Source organism: Grus americana, chromosome 3 (genome assembly GCF_028858705.1).
Source record: "Grus americana isolate bGruAme1 chromosome 3, bGruAme1.mat, whole genome shotgun sequence".
Lineage (NCBI taxonomy): Eukaryota > Metazoa > Chordata > Aves > Gruiformes > Gruidae > Grus > Grus americana.
The window spans coordinates 49,419,497-49,438,707 of NC_072854.1; the positions used below are offsets into that span (position 1 = coordinate 49,419,497).

Consider the following 19,211-nt stretch of genomic DNA (forward strand, 5'->3'; position numbering starts at 1 on the left):
GAAGGCAGTGTGGGGGTTAAAATAAGTCGTACTTTTCGTAATAGTAACCCCTCTTTTGTGGCTTTGTGAAGGGTCAGCAAAAACAAGGAAAAATTATTATAGTGAATTGAAGTAATTCAAATCTAGTTGACCGACGGCAAGGCAACTGGTTAAGTTTAGAAATCGTTTAGGTTAACTGGAAATATAATTGGGTTTTTTCCCTCAGTGAATCACAAAAAAAAAATCAAAACTGTTTCAGGTCAAATGTTAATTATAATTTTTCCATGCTTTTTAAATAAGAACACAAGCAAAAGCAGCAAGGCTTTATTTCCATTTACAACTCCCTCTCTCTCTGCCAGTAGTTAGGGCACTCACCTGTAGGAGAGCAGTATGAAATCTTCTCTCTGTAGGACTTGAAACAGGGACTCAGGTGGGTCTTGTGCTGCTCAGACTTCTCTCAGCTTTTATTTGTACATCCTTCCTTCTAGTTTTCCTACTAATATTTTTACAGCACATTGTGCCAGCAGAACTCCCGCCAAATTTTCAGCCTAACAAAGCCTGGCACTGCTAGTGTTGAACATTTGAGTCTCGGTCGCTGCAGAATGCTAGAGCCTGAAAAGTAGCAGTTTATTTATGTAAATGTTCTTGGCTAATGCACTTTTGGGGATATCACGTGACTGCTAGAACTCTGAGGCTTTCTGTTTCTCATGGCTGTGAGAATTACAATACTGTGAATTAAAGATACCCAAAGTTCCTGGCATTCCTGTATGAACTCAGAAGGGTCGTACATTATTAGAATTGTTCAAGATAGGAGAGTCTCATAGGTTTTCATGTTACTTGAAATCCAGATATTTGTGACCTTCTAGTGAATGATAAAGCTCAGACTTACTCTTCACTAAATGCTGTTTGTTGCTTTTTTCCCCTCTGAAGGTGAACATACACTAGCAAATAAATGTTTAAATTACAGAACTGTCCACACTAGATATTACCACATATTAGTTACCACAAAATTGCTAATGACTTCTAAAAACACTACGTTTTTCTATAATGTGCTCTAAGAAGTGTTTTCAGTCATGTTCAACTGACTCAGATGAACTAATCTAAGAAAATAACATCCAATTGATCCCTTGAGACACAGCCTGAAGTTCTGATTCAACAAATCACAGCAGCTTATGCTTTCTCTCCACTGGAGACCAGCAAAGCACGTTTAATTACATTGTTAAATTAGGGGTTTGGCTGTGGCAGCTTACATTAGCTAATGAGAAAAAACCCCAGCCAAAAACAGAGGAAATATTTTAATGCTAACATAAACAGGTATGAATATAAACACAAACAAGATTTACATTTCTTGGTTCAGAAGGCGGCGTTTTGCTTTCAGATTAGAACACTGCTTTAAAGATTCATGCAGTGTACTTGAAACAGCTTCCTCCATGCTGTCCGAGGAATGGATAGACAAGTTCTCTTTTTTTCAGTAGCCAGTGCCTTTGATCAGGGATTTCTGAAATGGCTAATGTCTCAAGGGTAAGAATGCTTGAGCAGAAACATGTTGAAGAGGCCTGATCCGCAGTGCAAGGATACTTCTTGCCTTCTGAAAATCAAACATTTCACTGCTGTGCTCTGGAAATCAAGCATTCCTGTGCCCTGCTCTGTCAGGCTCAGCCCCACTTTGGAGCCTCTTGTGCAGCTCGGTCTGTGTGCCCTATTGCACTGGCAATACTGGCTCACCTACATTTATCTGAGTTAAAATACAAGCTCTTCAGGGCAAGTACCTGGCCTTTTATGTGTTTTGAAAGAGCTGTATATAATTAAGGTACTTTGTATGAAGAAATTACTTCAAAACAGTTTACATAGGGCAGCTATTTCAAGATCAAGAAAAAATCTTTAGCCTCGTTCCCTGAGGAAACAAGGCTTATGTGACTGGACTGGCTGGCTGTCCCTCCTCCCTTCCATCCAATACCTTTTGAACTTGTTGGACAGTTTAAACTACGTTTGAAAGGGGGAGACGTCTCAAAGATAATTAAGTTCCCATGGACTTTATGAAAATCATCTGCTGGGAAGAGAAAAATCCGATCCACTGTTCAAATAACTAATTTTTCCAAGCGTAATCTTGAAAACCCAAAGCTTGACTGCAAGTGTAATAATTGTCAGGTTGATAATGTAATCCCAACTAATTTAGAGGACTGACAGCTATTTTACATCCAAATACTAATATGCAGATTGACACCATAATGAAGTTAATTTTCCCTTATTTTGGTGTTTCACTAGTTTTTAATGTGAACAATATTCACGCTTATAGTTATCATGAATTTTCAGATAGTGTCACTCATTCCTTATTGGCTTGCTTTATGTGTTGCTGAAAATCTCGTATTTTTACTTTTTTTTTAGCTAGCAATGTTCATTACTGTCTCCTTATCCTATAATTAGTGCTGGCAATACAGACGTAGAATCAAGAAATTAGGTAGTAATTGGGCTGCATTACTCATGATTGTTGCATCTGATAGGGAAATTTATAGTTGTTTTTCTTATCACTAAAGCACTTTAACTGTCTGAGCTGTATGAACTCAATGCAGCCCTCTATGTTGCTCTTTAATTATTTGAGTGTTTTGGTTCTACTGGTTGAAAGAAGTCAGAAAAGGGAGGGAAAAAAAGAGACATCAAATTTTCTCATTTGCAGATTATTTCACTATCTCTGAAAAAACCACAAACCCCAAACACTGAAGTTTAGGGTCATGATCATAGACTTGCCTATCTGAAAGCTGCTGGGGGAGGATCGCTATGTGTGAACACAGGACTTCCTTGGTGGTAGAGTTGCTTACCAGTTATATAAGTAACAGACTTAAGAAAGGTAGGGAAGGACAAAGGCTCCTGTGGATATCTGGTTGCAGTATGGTAAGTTAACTCTATATATTCCCCAGTTTAGGTTTTCCATATTTTTCCCTATGTTTGGGCAAGCTTTGCTGCTGCACACCATTTTGCTGGCATTAAGTAGGCTCTGCGGGGCTCTTCCGGAGCCGAGATGACGTCTCACAACTCACGTTTGAAAGACTTACAGACAGAGGCCAAATGTTAGTCTGTTGATTAAGCAAAAATAACTAACTTAATACTTGTTCACCCGGAGGAGGAAGCAACCGTGTAAGAAAGGGCCTTATTTTCTTCAATAGCCAGAAGGCCAGACACGCTGCGAGCCAGGCCGTCCGGCCAGCTGCAGGTGGGTTGACCTGGTGTCTCTCCCGCCGCTGCGCAGAGCCTTCAGAAGCACCGAAGTGAGACTTGCGTGGTCCTTCCTGTTGAAGCTGTTCCACTTCATCTAAGTAATTAAGCGTTAATTAGAAGAGGACTAGTTTAGCATTCATTAAACATTAAATACTAATTGAGCGCCCGGGGAGAGCGCCGGCACCATTAGGCCGCGGAGTCATTCTCACGCCGCCTCGGCCGGGTAGGGGGGCAGGCGGGGAGGGGGGAGCCGCCTCGGCGTGCGGAGCCCGCCGCCCCGGTCCCCTGCAGCCGGGGCCCCGGCCCGCGGGCGGCGCGCCAGGGGCAAGCTGAGGCGGCAGGCGCAGACAGCAGTCAGCCGCGCCCGCCGGCCCCACCGCCCCGCGGTTGCGAGGTGGAAAATGCGGGTTCATCTCCCCGCAGGGCTTTGAACCGAGATCTCCCACAAGGGCCCCAGCCGCCGGGCGGTGCCGGCCCCAACATGCCTACCCGGGCAGGTCCTGCCGCGGGGCTGGGGAGAGCGACGCCTACTCCCGAGCCCTTGCTGGGGCTCGGCACCTCCGCGCGGCCGGGGCCGTGGGGAGGCCGGACCGCCCCCTCCTCACGTCCCTGCCCCGCAGCCGTCGCGGGCGGCGGGGAGAGCGGGCCTGCTGGCCCGGTGCGCCCGCAGCCCTTGTAGCGGCCGGAGATAAACCCGTGCCCCTGGGCCGCGCCGCCCCTTCACCTCGGCCAGGCCGAGGGCGAGCGCTGGCCCTCTCCTGATCCGGGCGCTGCTTCACGCCGGGCAGCCCTCACTGCAGCCACCCGCCGCGGCGGCGAAGGCAACGTGACCGCCTGCGTTCAACCCTTGGCGCTTTTCCCTCAACATCAAAAGTTTGTCGGTTTCGCCCGGAGCGGCGTTTTGCCCTCAATAACAAAGAAGCCGCCGCAGCGCGGGCTGCTGGGGCACGCACGGGATGCGGCGCCCACTCGCGTTCCGTCGCCCCCTCGAAGGCCTCGCCCGTGGCCGAGGGCGCCCGCTTTCCCGTGCTCTCCGCTGCCCCTCAGCCTTCGCCCTCGCTGGGAGCCAATACGCCGTGGCGGCCGAGGGAGGTGGCCTGGTCAGGTAGAGCCGCTGCCCGCGGCCGGGGCGGTGGCTCGGGGCGGGCCGAGGCGCGCTGCGGGGGCGGGCCGAGGCGGAGCGCCCAGACAGCTGGCGCCGGGGCAGCCGCGCGGGTAGCGGCGCGGTGCGTGTGGGGCAACTCCGCGCAGAGACCGCCGAGCCGGGCCGGGCCGGGTGGTGAGTGTCGGGCCGCTGGTGGGGCCCCTCGCTCGGCAGGGCGGCTAGGCGAGGCACCTGCACCTGCGGAGCCGGGCGAGGATGCGGCGCGGTTAGGGGCGGGTAAAGTCCGCCGCGGCTTCTTCTTCCCGCTCGTCCTGTTCTGGGACGGTGAAGGACGGCGGCAGTCTCAGAGGGCTTCTCCCTCCCGGTAACGCGCGGGGTTGGGCTGCGCAGGGCGGCGAGCGCTGAGGTGGTACTGGCCCGGTACACCGTAGCCTTCCCCGCGGGGAAGGAAGCGGCGGCGGTGGAGAGACCCCACCGGTGGCGAACCCGTGGCGGGGTGAGCGGGGCTGCGCGGAGGGCGCGGGTGCTTCAGGGCCGCCCGACCCGCGCTCGGCGGTGGAAGAGTCTCCTGGCCGCTGGCGGGCGGTGGCGGCGAGGGGAGCAAAAACCAAGTTTAAAACGCGCCGAAGCAGCTTCGGTGCTGCCGAGGGGGACCCGCGCTCCTCGGGAGGTCTGATCCGCCGAAGTAGGAAATACTCGCGGTGTTTTGAAATAGACATCTCAAAACAAGTATTCATCGTACCGGCATGTAAAAAGTGCTAATGTATTAAAATGCAAATATATATGTATACTCGGCAATGCTGTTGCGTGTTTCCTGTTTACCATGTTAATTAGAAGTTGTAAGGGAAAACTTCACCAAGAGTAATCCAGGGCAGTATTTGACCCAGTAATGCTCATTGAATGATGCAGTGGCTTTTACAGTTCTGGGTTTTCTAGCCCAAAACACAAGCCAATTATTTATTTGACTTCATTAACGAGAAATGTATGAATTGAAACTATTCTCTACCGGCACAAGTGTCAAAACTAAGTTGGCCAGTATGGAGAGGAAGGTTAAACTCCCTGCTCTTGTTTTTGTAAGGAAAATTTTGACCGAGCAGTTTGTCCACAGTCTTACAGGCACCAGGATGCTTTCCTGTATTATTTTGGGTGATGTTAACTAATTGTGCAAAAGTTCGAGATTTGGGACATAAAATGCTGGGATTGTTAGGCAAGATGAGCATAGTTGTAAACAAACACAGGCAAAACCATGCAGGAGGATCTTGGGATTTTGGTTTTTGAGGGTTTTGTTTTTCTTGGGTTTTTTTGGAGAGCTAGTATTGTTCTGTAAGCTGCTTTGTTCCCATTCACTGTGTCTTTTTAATTTATATGTGGTGCTAATACAAACAAATGTATTGTAGAAACAATTTTGACATTAACCAAATGTTTGTTTGTTTTTACAGTCCACCTCACAATTTCCAGATTCTTGCAGAGAAGAGAATAAAAAGAAACCAGTTTTGGAAAGACTTGGAAATTTGTTTGGTACAGGGAAAAGGAAAAATGTCAAAAATCCACTAGAACACACTTCGCATCGGAAAGGGGAGAGGTCAATTTCCCCTCACAGAGCACAGCCAATATACTGTAGGCACATAAAGGAAGGACACGAAGCTCCTCAATTACAGAAGCAAGTGAGAAACGTGAGTGCCGTTCCTGAGACGCAGGAATACAGTTTCACTGGGGAAGTAGGACCGCTGTATCGTGATACCATTTCAGAATGGAGTAGTAGAGGAGTCTCTTCTGACAGTGAGTGGTCAGCAGATTGGAGCAGCAGCAGTGAAACCATTAAAAACTCTTTCTTTGAGAATAGCCTCAATGTGGAAACCCCGGAACTGGAGAAGGGATCCATCACAGATATAAATAATTCCACTACTCCAGATTTCATAAAAAGCTTGAGAAATTTGTCTAGCGAAGACTTAGAAAAGAGTATCCTAAGCCACAAGCAGCTCGTGAACACGTGGGTGTCTGAGGAGCCTGGGCATGCAAAACCGAAGGATTTGCCATACGAGTTGGAATCTGCGGCGAGTGAACACACACATTCTGCTAGAGTATTAACTGTTGATATCTATCTAAGAAAAACAGACGAACTCCTTAATGAGCCTGTGACTGTTACATCAGAAGAAAATTGTAGTGACTCGGACACAATGGATAAAAAATCTGCTAATAAAAGATCTGGAAAAAGGAGAAAATCTCAGTCATCTAGTGACATTCCAAATGGAGAGAGAAACCAGACTGAGACTACTGCAAGAGAGGAATCTGTTTTTGAGGATGATGTCTCTTCTGAGGTGTTTTCAGACAAGATGATAAACTCAGAAAGAAAAGCGAAGTCTCCCCAGCAGACTCCTGAAAGAAATTCCTCTTCCCTAGGTAATAATCAGGACCTAAAAGTTGGATCTGCTCACAAAGGGGCATCTAAAACTGAAGCTGACAAGGGCAAGCAGCAGATCTCAAACACAACCCCTGCAAGGAGAAGGTCGTATAGAAAGAATCAGTCGGATGCTGTCCCCCTTTCCCCTACTGGTTTGAAGGGTCAGGTAAAAGATTACTCCTCAAAAAGGCAACCTTTAGCATCACCAGAGAGTAACCCAATGACAAAAAGAACTTCAGTGGAAAAGGGAGCTATACCTGTGGCTTTTGGGGAAGACAGCTTGGAATCTCCCAAAGTGTCTTTGGCCGATAAGACAGAAGACACTGCCTTGGTGTTTGCTGAAGGCAGAAATGAGACCAAGGCAGTAAAGCATGGTAATGGTCCGGATGGAAGAGCTTTCTTGCGTACTGATGGGATTAAAAATGGAGACCTGTGTGTGTCAGCTGAGAGACAAACAAATTCTGATTTAGACAGCTCGAAGCTGAAGAGTTTGGATGCTTCTAGAACAGTCACGACAAAGATTAGCCTGTAAGTAACATAAACTAGTTTACCTTACCCCTGTAGCTGTAATTTTGCCTGGATCTGTGTTTATGATTCTGTAGGAACACTAGCTATGTATCTGTTATCTATCAGATTATTTTCAATTAAGAACTGCTTTTTTTTTAATTCATCATAATTAAAGATACCAATTAACAAGCACTGTAGTTTACATGTGTTAGAAAAAGAATTCTTTTTTTCTTTTATTTTTTTTTATGAATAGGGAATTTCTTTGTATGTCAACTTCATTGTATGGAATAATTTAACATACATAAAAGCTGCTCTGTTGTCGTTGTCAGTGCCCCCATTGTTGCTCAGATTAGCTCGACTGTCATTGACCTTAATGTAGTTTTGCTGTCTGTAACCAACTGAGGATGTGGTTGAAGATTTTGTATGTGAAAATCTTTGAATAAGGAATGTGTTCAAGTTGTTCTTTGAAACAGCGTAAGTTCTGCTGTTATTTATGAAGAAACGTAGGATGCGACGTAGAACTTGGTCTTTCAAATGGTGTGATAAATCACACTCCAGAAATTTGAATACGTATACTTGTTTTCATAAGTATGTGCAGGATGAATCACATAATTTTTTATGCATGTGAATAACATCGGGCATTTGCAGATTTATGCGTATATTAGTATGCGGGATTTCGTTTTAGAGTCAAAGAAATTGTCATCTGTCACACAGAGGTGATCACTGCTTTCCTTAGGATTATAAAGAAGTAGATGTATTTATAACTTTCACAGTAATCACTAGTATGAGTCCAGCGATTGATTTCCTGGATTCTATTACATTGTCTTCTACAGTGAATCACTTTATTACATTCGTCATTTCTCTTGTTTGATTGCCGTGGCTGTGTACTATGCACTATTGCTTTCCTCATTCTGGTGCATTCATTTGTAGGTGTCAGAGTAGATTGAATCCTATAGGTCCACCCGAGGTACGCTGAGTGTTTAGAATGGTCCTTCAGTTGCGTTAGAGGGACGTGAAGGTTCAACATTATGGCTTAAGAAACACATATGTTTCCAGTTGTGCTTCCCACATCTGAGAAGCATAGGAGCGTTAGGACAATTTCCTTTGCACGATCTGTAATACTGTACATCTCATTTGTTCATTTGTAACTAAATTAGAAACACCTAGTACTGAAAGTTAAATTGTGGTATTTTTGTACATGGTGATGCTTTGCTGTCTGACAGTACAGATCACAAATCTTAAACTCTGAAGTTTTGGTTCTTCACAACTTCAGAGGAAAGGTAACTTTTATATTTTTATCTTTGTGTCACTATCATTAGTGATGATGAAGTTACAAATGCTTGCATAGCTGGATTTTGTTTTTCTGGGTATCTCCGCTTGCTGTACAGTAAATTATCTTCTGCGGTACTCATAAAGTAATAGGTAGCCTTTCTGACAGATTTAATTTTAATAAATAAACAGCCTGTTCTATTTCACCTGATTTTGTGGAGTGTATGACACTCTGTGTCTTGACCTTATCTGCTGCGATAGAACTTTAGCCCTGGGTGGGGACTGCTGTGTTGCATGCAAGGTTCCTGATGCATCTAATAGCTGTCATTGCACAGTACCACACCGTTTCTTTAGCCAGACAAATTGATACAGTCAGATTACCTGGTATAATTTGTAGTCATTCATCAGAACACATGAACTGTAGACCTGGATGTGGATTAAGCTGCTGTAAAATGGGAAAGGAAAAGATGATGCCATTACTAGAAGAAGGTGTGTTTGTTTTCTAGTTACTGCTTTGAACTCCAGAAGAGATAACTTTTCCATTTTCAAAGGTTAAAAAATCATAGATATTTCACATGAACCCCTTTCAAGTTGAAAAATACTCATTTACAGACTCGTTTGCCTCCTATAAGGTGGGGTTTGTATAACCAAAGTAGTTTTCACTTAAAACTGCATAATGTCTCTTACTAATGACATTGTGCCAATGCTGGGAATCAAGTTTCTTTAGAAACAGTTTTAAAATAAGTCATTTTTGCTGGTTCCCTGCAAGTGATGATAGCATTTTCTATCTTTTCTCCTTTTATGTCTGTGTACTGGGCAACTTGGAAGACACAGGATACTTTGCTTCTAGCTTTTGAAGGGGAAACCTATCAGCTTTGAGACTAAACTGAGACTGACGGGACATCTTAATCAGCGAATAAAACCTCAGGCAGTAGTCACTTTGATGTGCTTAGCGGAAAACTTGGCTTCAGTTGTCATATTTGATGTTCAAAAATGGTTTTGTAGTTGCCTTTGCATTTATGCCCACTTGCTGAATTATTCTCCTCTGTTAACATGCCATTTTTCTTTGCTCACCTCAATTTGATGTTTTGGCATCACTATTTTTTGGCATCAGTTACGTGCTTGACACGGTCGTTGGAATAGCATGCTTCAACTATGTGACTCACCTTCCGTTTATGACTATATTGGGAGAGGTTTAACTGCTTGCTTCCACAGGGTAGCTGCAAGGGGTAGCCGAAGAGAAGGACATCGGTATTTCTCTTGTGCCTGCTTGTTCCTGGCATTGCAGATCAGCAGTGGGTAGTAGGAATCAGCCACACTGGGTTGTTTGTAAGAAAGCCTTTGCCCTGTTAAGTGAATCTGTCTTTGGATTCTTTTCCCCCATACTAGAGGGGAGGCTTAAAGGATACTCAAGCAACATCTCCTTTTAAACAAGCTTAGGAACTCAGTTCTTGCAATAAGGTGCATCCTTTGGCTGTGTTTAAAGTCAGTATTTCTTAGTGTGGAAAAAGGCATAATGAAAAGATTAGTTAGAGGAGGGCAGCTGTAGTGGATGGAGCTCCAGGGCTGAGCTTTCCATTATGCTTCAGTCTCAGCTGTTCTGCTGTTGCTGTGCAGAAATACTGCAGAATGTAAAATACAAAGTGCTGAAGTGGTTGCTTCTGCTTAAATTTGCAAAGCTTGAAACTATACCTTTGAGGTGTTAGCTGTTCATTTAAAACAAGTTTTAGGTGTGGCTGATAACTATCAGTGTTAACCATTAAACTAGCTGGTGTTGAGGCATACAGGGAGAGACGGATTTTATTAGGAAGATTTGTGTTGTTATGTCGAAATGCACGTAGTAGTGCAAGTGACAGGCTGACAAAAGGATGGTATGGAAATGAGTCTTAAGATAACTAGGCCGTTAGCATTACCTCTTGAAAATACAGGTAGAAGGAGAGGATAAGCACCTTTTTCTGATCAGAAAAGAACATGAAGGGTCCTGGCAAACAGCAAATTCAGCATGTGTCAGTAGTACATCCTTGTAGCAGACAAAGACTAAGCCTGTACTGGGCTACATTGGCAGGAGCACAGCCAGCAGGTCAAAGGAGAAGATACTTGGTGCTTGTGGGCTGCATCTGGGGCATTATATTGAGTTGTACCCCTCCTTCCTCTTCCAACTCTCTTCTCCTGGTACAAGAGAAATGTTAACAAATTGGAATGAGTCCAGCGGTGAGCCATTAAGAAGGTGATGGCCCTGGAGCATACCATGTGTGAGGAGAAGCTGAAGAAGCTTGATTTGTTCAACTGAGAGAAGGATGTGGGTAGACCTCAATCATCTCTTGCTATCTGTAGAGGTATTATAGAGAAGGCAGGGCCAAATTCGTCCCTGAGGTGTGCAGCTGAAGGGGCAATGGCCACAGTTGCAAGTTGCAACAGTGAAGTTTCAATGGGATATACAGCAAAAATAATTCACAGTGACAGTGGCTGACCTGCTGCAATGCTTTCCTATAGTAAGGTTGTGAAATCTTGACCCTTGGAGATACTCAGAACTTGGTCAAAGCCTTCAGCAACTTGATTGAACTTTGAAGCTGTCCTTGTTTGGAGCAGGAAGTTGGACTAGCTGACCTATGTTCACTTTAAACAAAAATAAAAATCGTAGAACAATTTAACTTTGAAAAGTTTAAGAAAAACAGTTGTACTGCAAAGGAAAAGTAGTGTCTAAATATATTTAATTCTGTGCTGTGTGATAGTTCCCTCCCTGCCTTCCCCCCTTTCAAGAACAATTTGTTTCTAGACTTAAATTTTCCAAGTGTGTTTTATTATCACTTACCTGAAGTATGGCCAGTTGTTTTTAAGTTTACTATTCCCTTTTTTATTGATCACACATTCTTCTTAAGAGCCTTCCAGTTGTGAACCAACATAAGCAGGCTGATAGTTACGGTGAGTGCTGTCTGGAAGTCTCCAAAAAGACGTGGTGATTTTTAACAGTTGCTTTCTGTACAGATTCTTAGGCAGCTGATTTTGGGTCCCTCCTGTTGTTGCAGTAAGTTTGTTGTTCCTCATGCTTTTCCCAAGAAAAGAAGCTTGTACAATGGAGAGTCTTGCTTCGCAGGGTTTACTTTCTTACTTGGGGTGGATCTCTTGAAGAAGAGGAGAAAGGAGCGATCTCAGTTTTTAGGTTGTTCATGTTAACTCACTTGTACTTCATGCTTCTTTCTTGGGCTAAAGAGCTGTCTGAGACCTCAGTGAACACAGTTTGTGTAGGTAAAAAAGAAGAAAGCACTTAAATACCAGAATCGTCCATTGATTGATAGAGCATTTGAAACCCCCGGAGATTGTTGCTGCAAACTAGTTTCTTTTATCTCCTGCTATTGTGTAGTGCAGTTTCTGCCTGTTCTCCCACTGCTGAGTGTCTCCAGATTCCTCTTTGGGGAACAGGTCTACCTTTGAGGTGATGATGGGCTCCTTGGCATTCCATATATCTGCCTGAGAAATTTTGAAGACATGTGCCCTGCGTCTTCACAGCTGTTCATACTGTTCCTGCAGTAGCAAGTAACATGGAGAAATGATTTTTCCTGGATGTAGGTATTCAGAGGAAGGAGGCTTAAAACACTCAGCTGCAAGTCATTAGCCTTCTGCCATAGTACATGAGTGCTATGGTTCTCTAGAGTACATGCTTCTCTAGCCACTCTGATGGAGAAGTTTCTGTAAGTGTTTCCTAATCCAATTCTTGTAAAATCAGCAGGGCTAGTTTACACAATTTAAATTGTTAGCTGACTTTACTTGAAGGAAATGGGAGAGTCCTCGCATGTGGTGTATGCTTAGCCAAGTGGTGATGCAGTGATTGGGGACAGTTACCTTTTCCACCAGCACTAATGAGGCCAAAAGAGGTCTTTCACTTGATTTAAGGTTGCTTCTGCAGTGTAAGGGCTGCAAAGAATCTGGGCAGATGTCTCAAAACTTGTTGGAGAGGTATATTCAAATGTTAACCAACTCATTATCACCTTAATGAATTGGCATTTGTTTCCTAAACTCTGTAGGGAATTGCATGTGTATAATTTATTCTGCCTATTCACTATTAAATTTTAATGTCTGTCAGTCATAAGTAAAGTTCTCTGCCTCAACTGCAGATGCTGTAGGCTGCTGTGTTTTTTTGTTTTACTGAGCATTAAAGAACTATGTACATGTTTGACATGTATTCTCCTTATTTAGTGTCTGGGGTTTTTTTGTTGTTGTTCATGTAGTTACTCCTTTTTTAGTTAATTCCTTTTGAGATTCCAAAATTTAAACTGAATATGGCTATGGAAAATTTCATTATAATGCTACATTTTATTGTTTTGAAAATTGTTACAAGTCTTTTCAAGATTAATCAAAGATGTAACTCTGTATCACTTTGCCTCCTGTAGTCCAGCCAAACCGAAGAATGTAGAGCTGAATTTTAAAGCGTCTACGAATCAAGACAGTTTAGACAGTGAGCAAGATACTCTTGAAAAACCAGTTAATAAAGCTAACAGCAACATTGCCAACAAAATTTCCTTGTTTGAAAATAAATGTGCTAACCAGAGCCAGAGGCCTACTGACATCCCTGCTTCAAAAAATAGTACTGTACCAAGCACGTTTGTTGGCAGAGCGAAGCTGAAATTTGGAAAACAACCTAAGGATAGCGAACAGCCTGATAAAACGTTAAATAAGCAAAGCAGTCGCCAGAAGTTATTTGAGAATGGCACACCAGAGAAAGAAAGCACTGCAGAATTAAAAGGCAAAAATGAAGAAGGCTCTGCCTCTTATGAGGATATTGGGAAGACAACAGAACTTAAAGTAAAAGCTGCAATATCCCTTTTTAACCAAAGCAGCAAAATTGATGCTAGTAGTGCCTCTCTGAAGCAACCCGATCCAGAATTAACCACAGCTAAAAAAGAAAGTTCACCTTTTAAACTGTCTTTGCACTCATCCAGTAAAAGTGAAAATGCTCAAGATACTTCTTACCAAAGCAATAACATAAGCTCAGAATTCCACAGAAGTGAGGAGAAGATGCTGCCAAACACAGAGGTTTTATTACCTTGCAGTGATGATAAATATCCTCTGCCATCTCATCAGGTTTCTAGACCAGAATTTAAGATAATGGAAAATGGAGATAAAAAGGCAAAGCCAGGAGATTTGAGCTTTGTGGCACTGCAGTATGGTGGTAGCAGTCAAGATAGTATATTGATATCAGAGCACAACGCCAATGCACAAAAAAGCCCAGGCAAAACCTGTAATGGATCTGCTGAAGACGACAGCGTTTTTGATTCCCCATCTGACATGAAGAAGTTTGCTGAAACAATAAAAAACTTGGACAGCTCAGTTTGTTTACCCCAGAAAAAGAAGAGGTCAAAGCTTCCCAAGTCCCCAGCACCCCACTTTGCAATGCCTCCCATTCATGAAGACAACTTAGAGAAAGTATTTGATCCTAGTGTATTTACTTTTGGTTTGGGACTGAGGAGGGAAAAAACACAGGATCTGTTACCAGCCCAACAAATGAAAATGCAAAGCCTGGAAACGATAGCCAGAGTCAGGCCCAAACGTGCATCAACAGAGCAAAGTATCATATTCAAAGCCCTGCAATCATGTAATAGAGAGGAACCTGCCTTTACTCAGGAAATAAATGGAAAAGAGAACGTTGATGGTACAGATGGTGAAATTAAGAGATCTCGGCTTGAAAAAAGCTCCCTCTTCTCCAGCTTGCTGTCTTCTACATCTAAAGAAAAGTTTTTTAATCCTTCTGTCACCTCAGTAAGTAACACCACAACAGCTTTTACAACTGACTCCTCAGGGATGCCTCCTTTACAACAGGATGCTTCTGGGCCATTCAGCATGCCTCAAAAATCTGAGGTAATAACGATCATTCATGAAATGCAACCATGTAAAATTTTGTCTACCTGCTGAATGACTATTAATTTTGATTTTGCAATTCAGTATCTTTCAGATATGAAGTTTCCAAGTTTTGTGGAGAAATACATGCCAGCAGATACTGCAAAAAAAGAACTAAGTTTGCAAATGCCCAACTATGGGAACCCTGAGAAAAGTTTTTCCAGCTGGTTAGGGACAAGCAGATATGAATCAAATGTCCCCACTGGTTTATTAGATGTGGATGTAAGTATTGTGTGGTGTTTAAAATCTGCCTGGAAAGTTATCCAGCTTTTATGTTTTCTATAGATGATGTGCATACATTGTTTTGCTTTGTTTCCCCTCTTAGGGACATACATAGATTACAAATATCTAGGGGTGAATGTAGGTATGGTACCAGTTTCATCTGATGTTGGCTACATGTGAAAATGAGATGGCATCTAGTAACATGATTATGTTTCTTCACGGTGCCCTTATTTTGAGACTCTTCACAAATATGAATTGAAAGTGTATGTTTGAATATGTCTTCATACTTGATTTTGTATTATTTTTAAACAAATCTCATGCGAACTTTTTTTTTATTGTAAATTAGTAGAATGATTTTTATGAACGTCAGAAAACTTGTTTGTGCTGCCTGTGTTGACAGTAATCTCTCTCCTCTTCCAGCAAGACATTCAGCCATTGCAATGTTAAATGAGTAACAGGGCAAACTTTTTTCTAGCCCTCTGTTTTTGTTCCCAGTATTCCCATGCATTTGATAGAAAATATATATTCTTTAAGAATACTTTAGGAACTGGATAGTAGCAATTATTGAAAGTGCTGCTGCAGTGGAAGGCTGTCCCTTTGTCTGATTATGAGCATCTATTCATCGTGAGTGAAGGCAGACCTACGTTTTCCCTTCGAGGCAACTTTACCCTAATGTGGGAGAACTTTGTAATTTCTATTTTCAAAGGATGAACCAATGTCCTATAGTATCTGCTATTTATGATGATGTGGGCTCTTACTGTTACCTGAGAGGAGAACTATAATCAAGAGATCTAAGAACCGTGGGAAGAAATATGTTCTCCAAAGTTTAATGGCCATATTAACGTGACCTGTAGAACTGAAGCAACATAAAAGAAGTTTGAGAAATACTTTTCCAAAGCTAATGGTTATCTGCTCTTACAGTTTTACTAAAAGGAGTGGGGGAGTAGTAGAAATAACTCCTTTCTTCTTCACCTTGTAGAAGGAAATCATCTATGGTACCTTGCAATTTTGAGGACGTAGATTTTTTTCTCTCATGAGAAGTTTTTTAATTAGTGTGGGGATGAAAATTAGGGGGATTATTTGCAGTGGTGTAGACTTACACTGCCAGTTAAAAAGGCTTTTTTATTCGGAATGGTCCTGCTTGGATTTCAAAACTGGAGTTTAAAGCTAAATGACTAGTACTGATTTTTTTGCTACTTAAACTGTTGTTCCTGAGTAGGTTTCAATTTATCAGTAGAGTGTGGAGGCCTGATACGGCCTGTACACAGACAAGACTGCTCTTGAAAGAAGCCTGTTAGACTCTGAAGGGTTCCAGGACTTCTGCAGCACTGTTGCTGACTGAATTGTCTTGCTCAAGTTAGACAGGAACCGAAAATGTTTGTATGATGTGTACCTACTGTGCATCTTCCGCTGACTAAGAAAATGATGATGCAATGGCTAATGGGTAGTGTGAAGGAAAAGAGTAAGGGCAGCCCAAAACAATGACTTTGGCATTCCTTAAAACACAGAGCAAGTTCTAACTGGAATTGAAGCACAGGCTAAAAAACCAATCGTGTTTCAACATGTCTTGATGATGCCTACAGAAATCAGATGGCGGTTAGGAACTCTGTCCTGAGACCACTGCCTGCCTGCGTACCAACTAATATGTTCTCATCAGTTCCTTGCACGTGTTGCTGGTTGTCTTAGGCAGCAACCTAGTCAGGGGCAAGATCTCTTTGGGGTTTTTCTGTTTGTATGAATAGTTCCTAGAGGAGCGGGACCCTGTCCCAGAATGAGCACTACTGTCCTTGCTAGGAAACCAAACACATAATTGCAACGCTTTCTTTATTTGTTTTAAGATGATGTGATGCAACCACAACTTTCCCATGTATTCTATATCATATAATTTACCACTGACTTCAACATTGGTTTAGATTTTGTATACCTCAATGTGTTTTATTTGTTCTCAGCTTTTTTAGTCTGTCACTTACTGCACAGTCTCATGCTTTTTGAAGAAACCTATCTTGTTACAAGGTGTTCGGCACAAAATTGATTATGCTAGTTAGTTCATACATGTTAATGCCATCATACCTCCTCAGTCTTTTCATGTATTCCTTCAAAATTATTTCATGCTTTACAGCTACCAGACATCTAAACTTGCATTATATTTATGATATATAATCATATATTTATGATTGTAGGGCATGTACTTTGTTAATGCCAGTGTTTTAAGTAGTCTCTTGATATGAGACTCCTGGAATATATAGGAAGCTGATCAGAAGGATTTTAAAGCATTTCAAGTCTTCAATCAGCTTCAGTGAGATGATAATTCAGAGTTTAAAAAAAAAAAAAGGTGTGTAAATTTGTACATTTGTGGCAAGATACTGCTCTTCAGGAGAAAGAAGGAATCGAAGTAGTAAGTAGGTGTACTTGAAGTGTTACCAGCTTTTTACTATTCAGACTAATTTTTATATTGTTTCATTAGCTCTTTTTTTATAGCTGAGCATCTTCATTGAATATGTATTTTGTTTGGGTTTTTTGGGTTGTTTTGGGGTTGGTTTTTTTTGGTGATTTTTCTCTCCCCACTGTCTATTAGGCACTTTCAGGAAATGGACAAAGTAAAATCAATCCCAGACCTGGCAAGGTAAGATCAATTTATTATCTTTACTGTTCTTCTCTCTATTTAAAGCATAGCAAGATAGAATTATATGTTGTTGGTGTTTGTATTTTTTTTTTAAATACAGCTGGTGATATACTGTGAATCAGACTATCATAAAAATGATATTGAAGTTTTCCATGATGTTCTGGATTGCAGTTCTTGGGTTCTGTCACCAACAATTTTAGTTAAAGTCGTCAGAGGATGGTAAGAGATTAATTTTTACTCTGTCATTGGTCTATCCAAAAATCTTTTGAAACAGAACCAGCATGTAATTCACAGTAAGTCTGCCTTGCAAATGGCAATGTAACGTAGACACTTATGAGCAAGAAATGTGGCATTTTACCTCTGCAATAGGAAGTTCTGGGCCAGAAAACTTATTTTGCTGAGAAATTGAGTGAGTGACTGCATCTGGAGGGGTACAACATTTCACCAGGCATAGGGGTGGGATGAAATGACAGATTCTGTCCAGTTGTGCTGCCCTTCAGCTCCTCTCCCCTTTATGGGTTCTTTCATAGTATTTGAATTGGGCTAAAAGGCTAGCCAAGAGGTTTAAAGCCAGGTCTGACATGGGTTTGGATGCAGAAAATTAATTCCATGTCCAAAGGTGTAAGGTGGTGCTGTAGAGACAATTGACTGTTTCTCTGATGAGTCCAGAGGGAATTTTTCTCTAAAAGCTAGATTGTCAAAACAAGTTCATCTCCTGCATTCTTCGTAGCATTAACAGAACAGCCATTATTAGTGCGGATAGCATGGTAAGTTAAGTTGTGGCCAGGCTATTATCCAGTCAAATAGCAGGTTCTCAAGAATAATGATCTGATAGTAAGCTGCAGAAACAAGGGCTAGCTGCAGTAGGAGGTACTGGGAAGCACACTGATTGCTGTTTAGCTTCAGAAAACTGGAATGAGTATCTTTTGATCTGTGTGAACCAGGTCGTCTATTCCAGCATGGACTAGGGGACTGGTTTGTTGGTTTTGGTTTTTCTTCCTTTTTCCCCTTCAACTGAGAGCTCCAGGGGAGGATTTTCTGTTTGCAGATGGATATAGTTTTTATCTAGTTATATATTCAAACCTGCCGTTAAAAATAAAGTTGTGCATGTGCTCTGAGCAGTCTTATCGTCCCTTGGCACATCTATACCAGCCCCTGTGGAACTCCAGGCTGCTGTTCACACGATACAAGTAGCTTGTCTGTTTATACATGATGCAGCAGTCTGCAGTGTCAACATTTTCTGACCTACAAATTGGTTCTGATTAATATCTCATGCAAAAGTCTGGTACTCATAGACAGCAGTCTTGCTGCCCCAAATCATCAATTTAAAAAGGTGGAGGAGTTTTTGATTGAATTATAAAGTCAGCAGTAGGCATCTTTGGTTTTAGCATTGCTTTTAAAAGTATTACAGAGACTAGAAATGGGTTGCGTCAGCGGTGTTGGGCAAATAAGCTGTATTGAGGTGGCAGGAAGGGTCTGGAAATACTACTGCTTGTGAAAGGATTTGTTAAATGTGAGCATGATTTTTTCAAATTGCACTTGATAAAGCACCATTAAAAATGAGAAATTTTTTATTTTAAGCTGGATACTCTATGAGAAACCAAATTTTGAAGGCCCCTCTATTCCCCTGGAAGAAGGAGAGCTGGAACTCACGGATATTTGGGGTGCAGGTACTTCTGAAGAGCAGAATGAATGCAAATCTCAAAAGCCTGCAGTGATTGGTTCAATAAGACATGTTGTTAAGGCAAGTAATATAAGTAAAGAAAATTTTGTATAGGTCTTAATGTTTGGTGATGTTTTCTACAGGTAAAAAGAGTGAGCAGTGTATTAGGACACAAGTGTAACATGAGTTGTAAATGCAGGAAACAATCTTCCACGTTGAATTTCTTATTTGATCACAAAGTAAATGGGGGGGAGGGTGTTGCGTGATGGGGATTATGATAACATCCACTGGAAGAATAGGGCAGGAAGAAAACTTAATGTTTTTCATTACAATAGCC

General features: G+C 42.2%; 1 protein-coding gene across 1 annotated transcript in view; it reads left to right on the forward strand.

The window, feature by feature from the left end:
- The window catches only part of CRYBG1 (crystallin beta-gamma domain containing 1), a 98,598-nt gene that overhangs the window by 49,154 nt on the left and 30,233 nt on the right, over nt 1-19,211 (forward strand). Inside the window, exons 3-8 of the mRNA XM_054822609.1 lie at nt 5,737-7,226; nt 12,863-14,327; nt 14,412-14,588; nt 17,164-17,211; nt 17,312-17,430; nt 18,793-18,955. Coding sequence (XP_054678584.1) covers nt 5,737-7,226; nt 12,863-14,327; nt 14,412-14,588; nt 17,164-17,211; nt 17,312-17,430; nt 18,793-18,955 — 3,462 coding nt within the window. The remainder of the gene's footprint in view (nt 1-5,736; nt 7,227-12,862; nt 14,328-14,411; nt 14,589-17,163; nt 17,212-17,311; nt 17,431-18,792; nt 18,956-19,211) is intronic.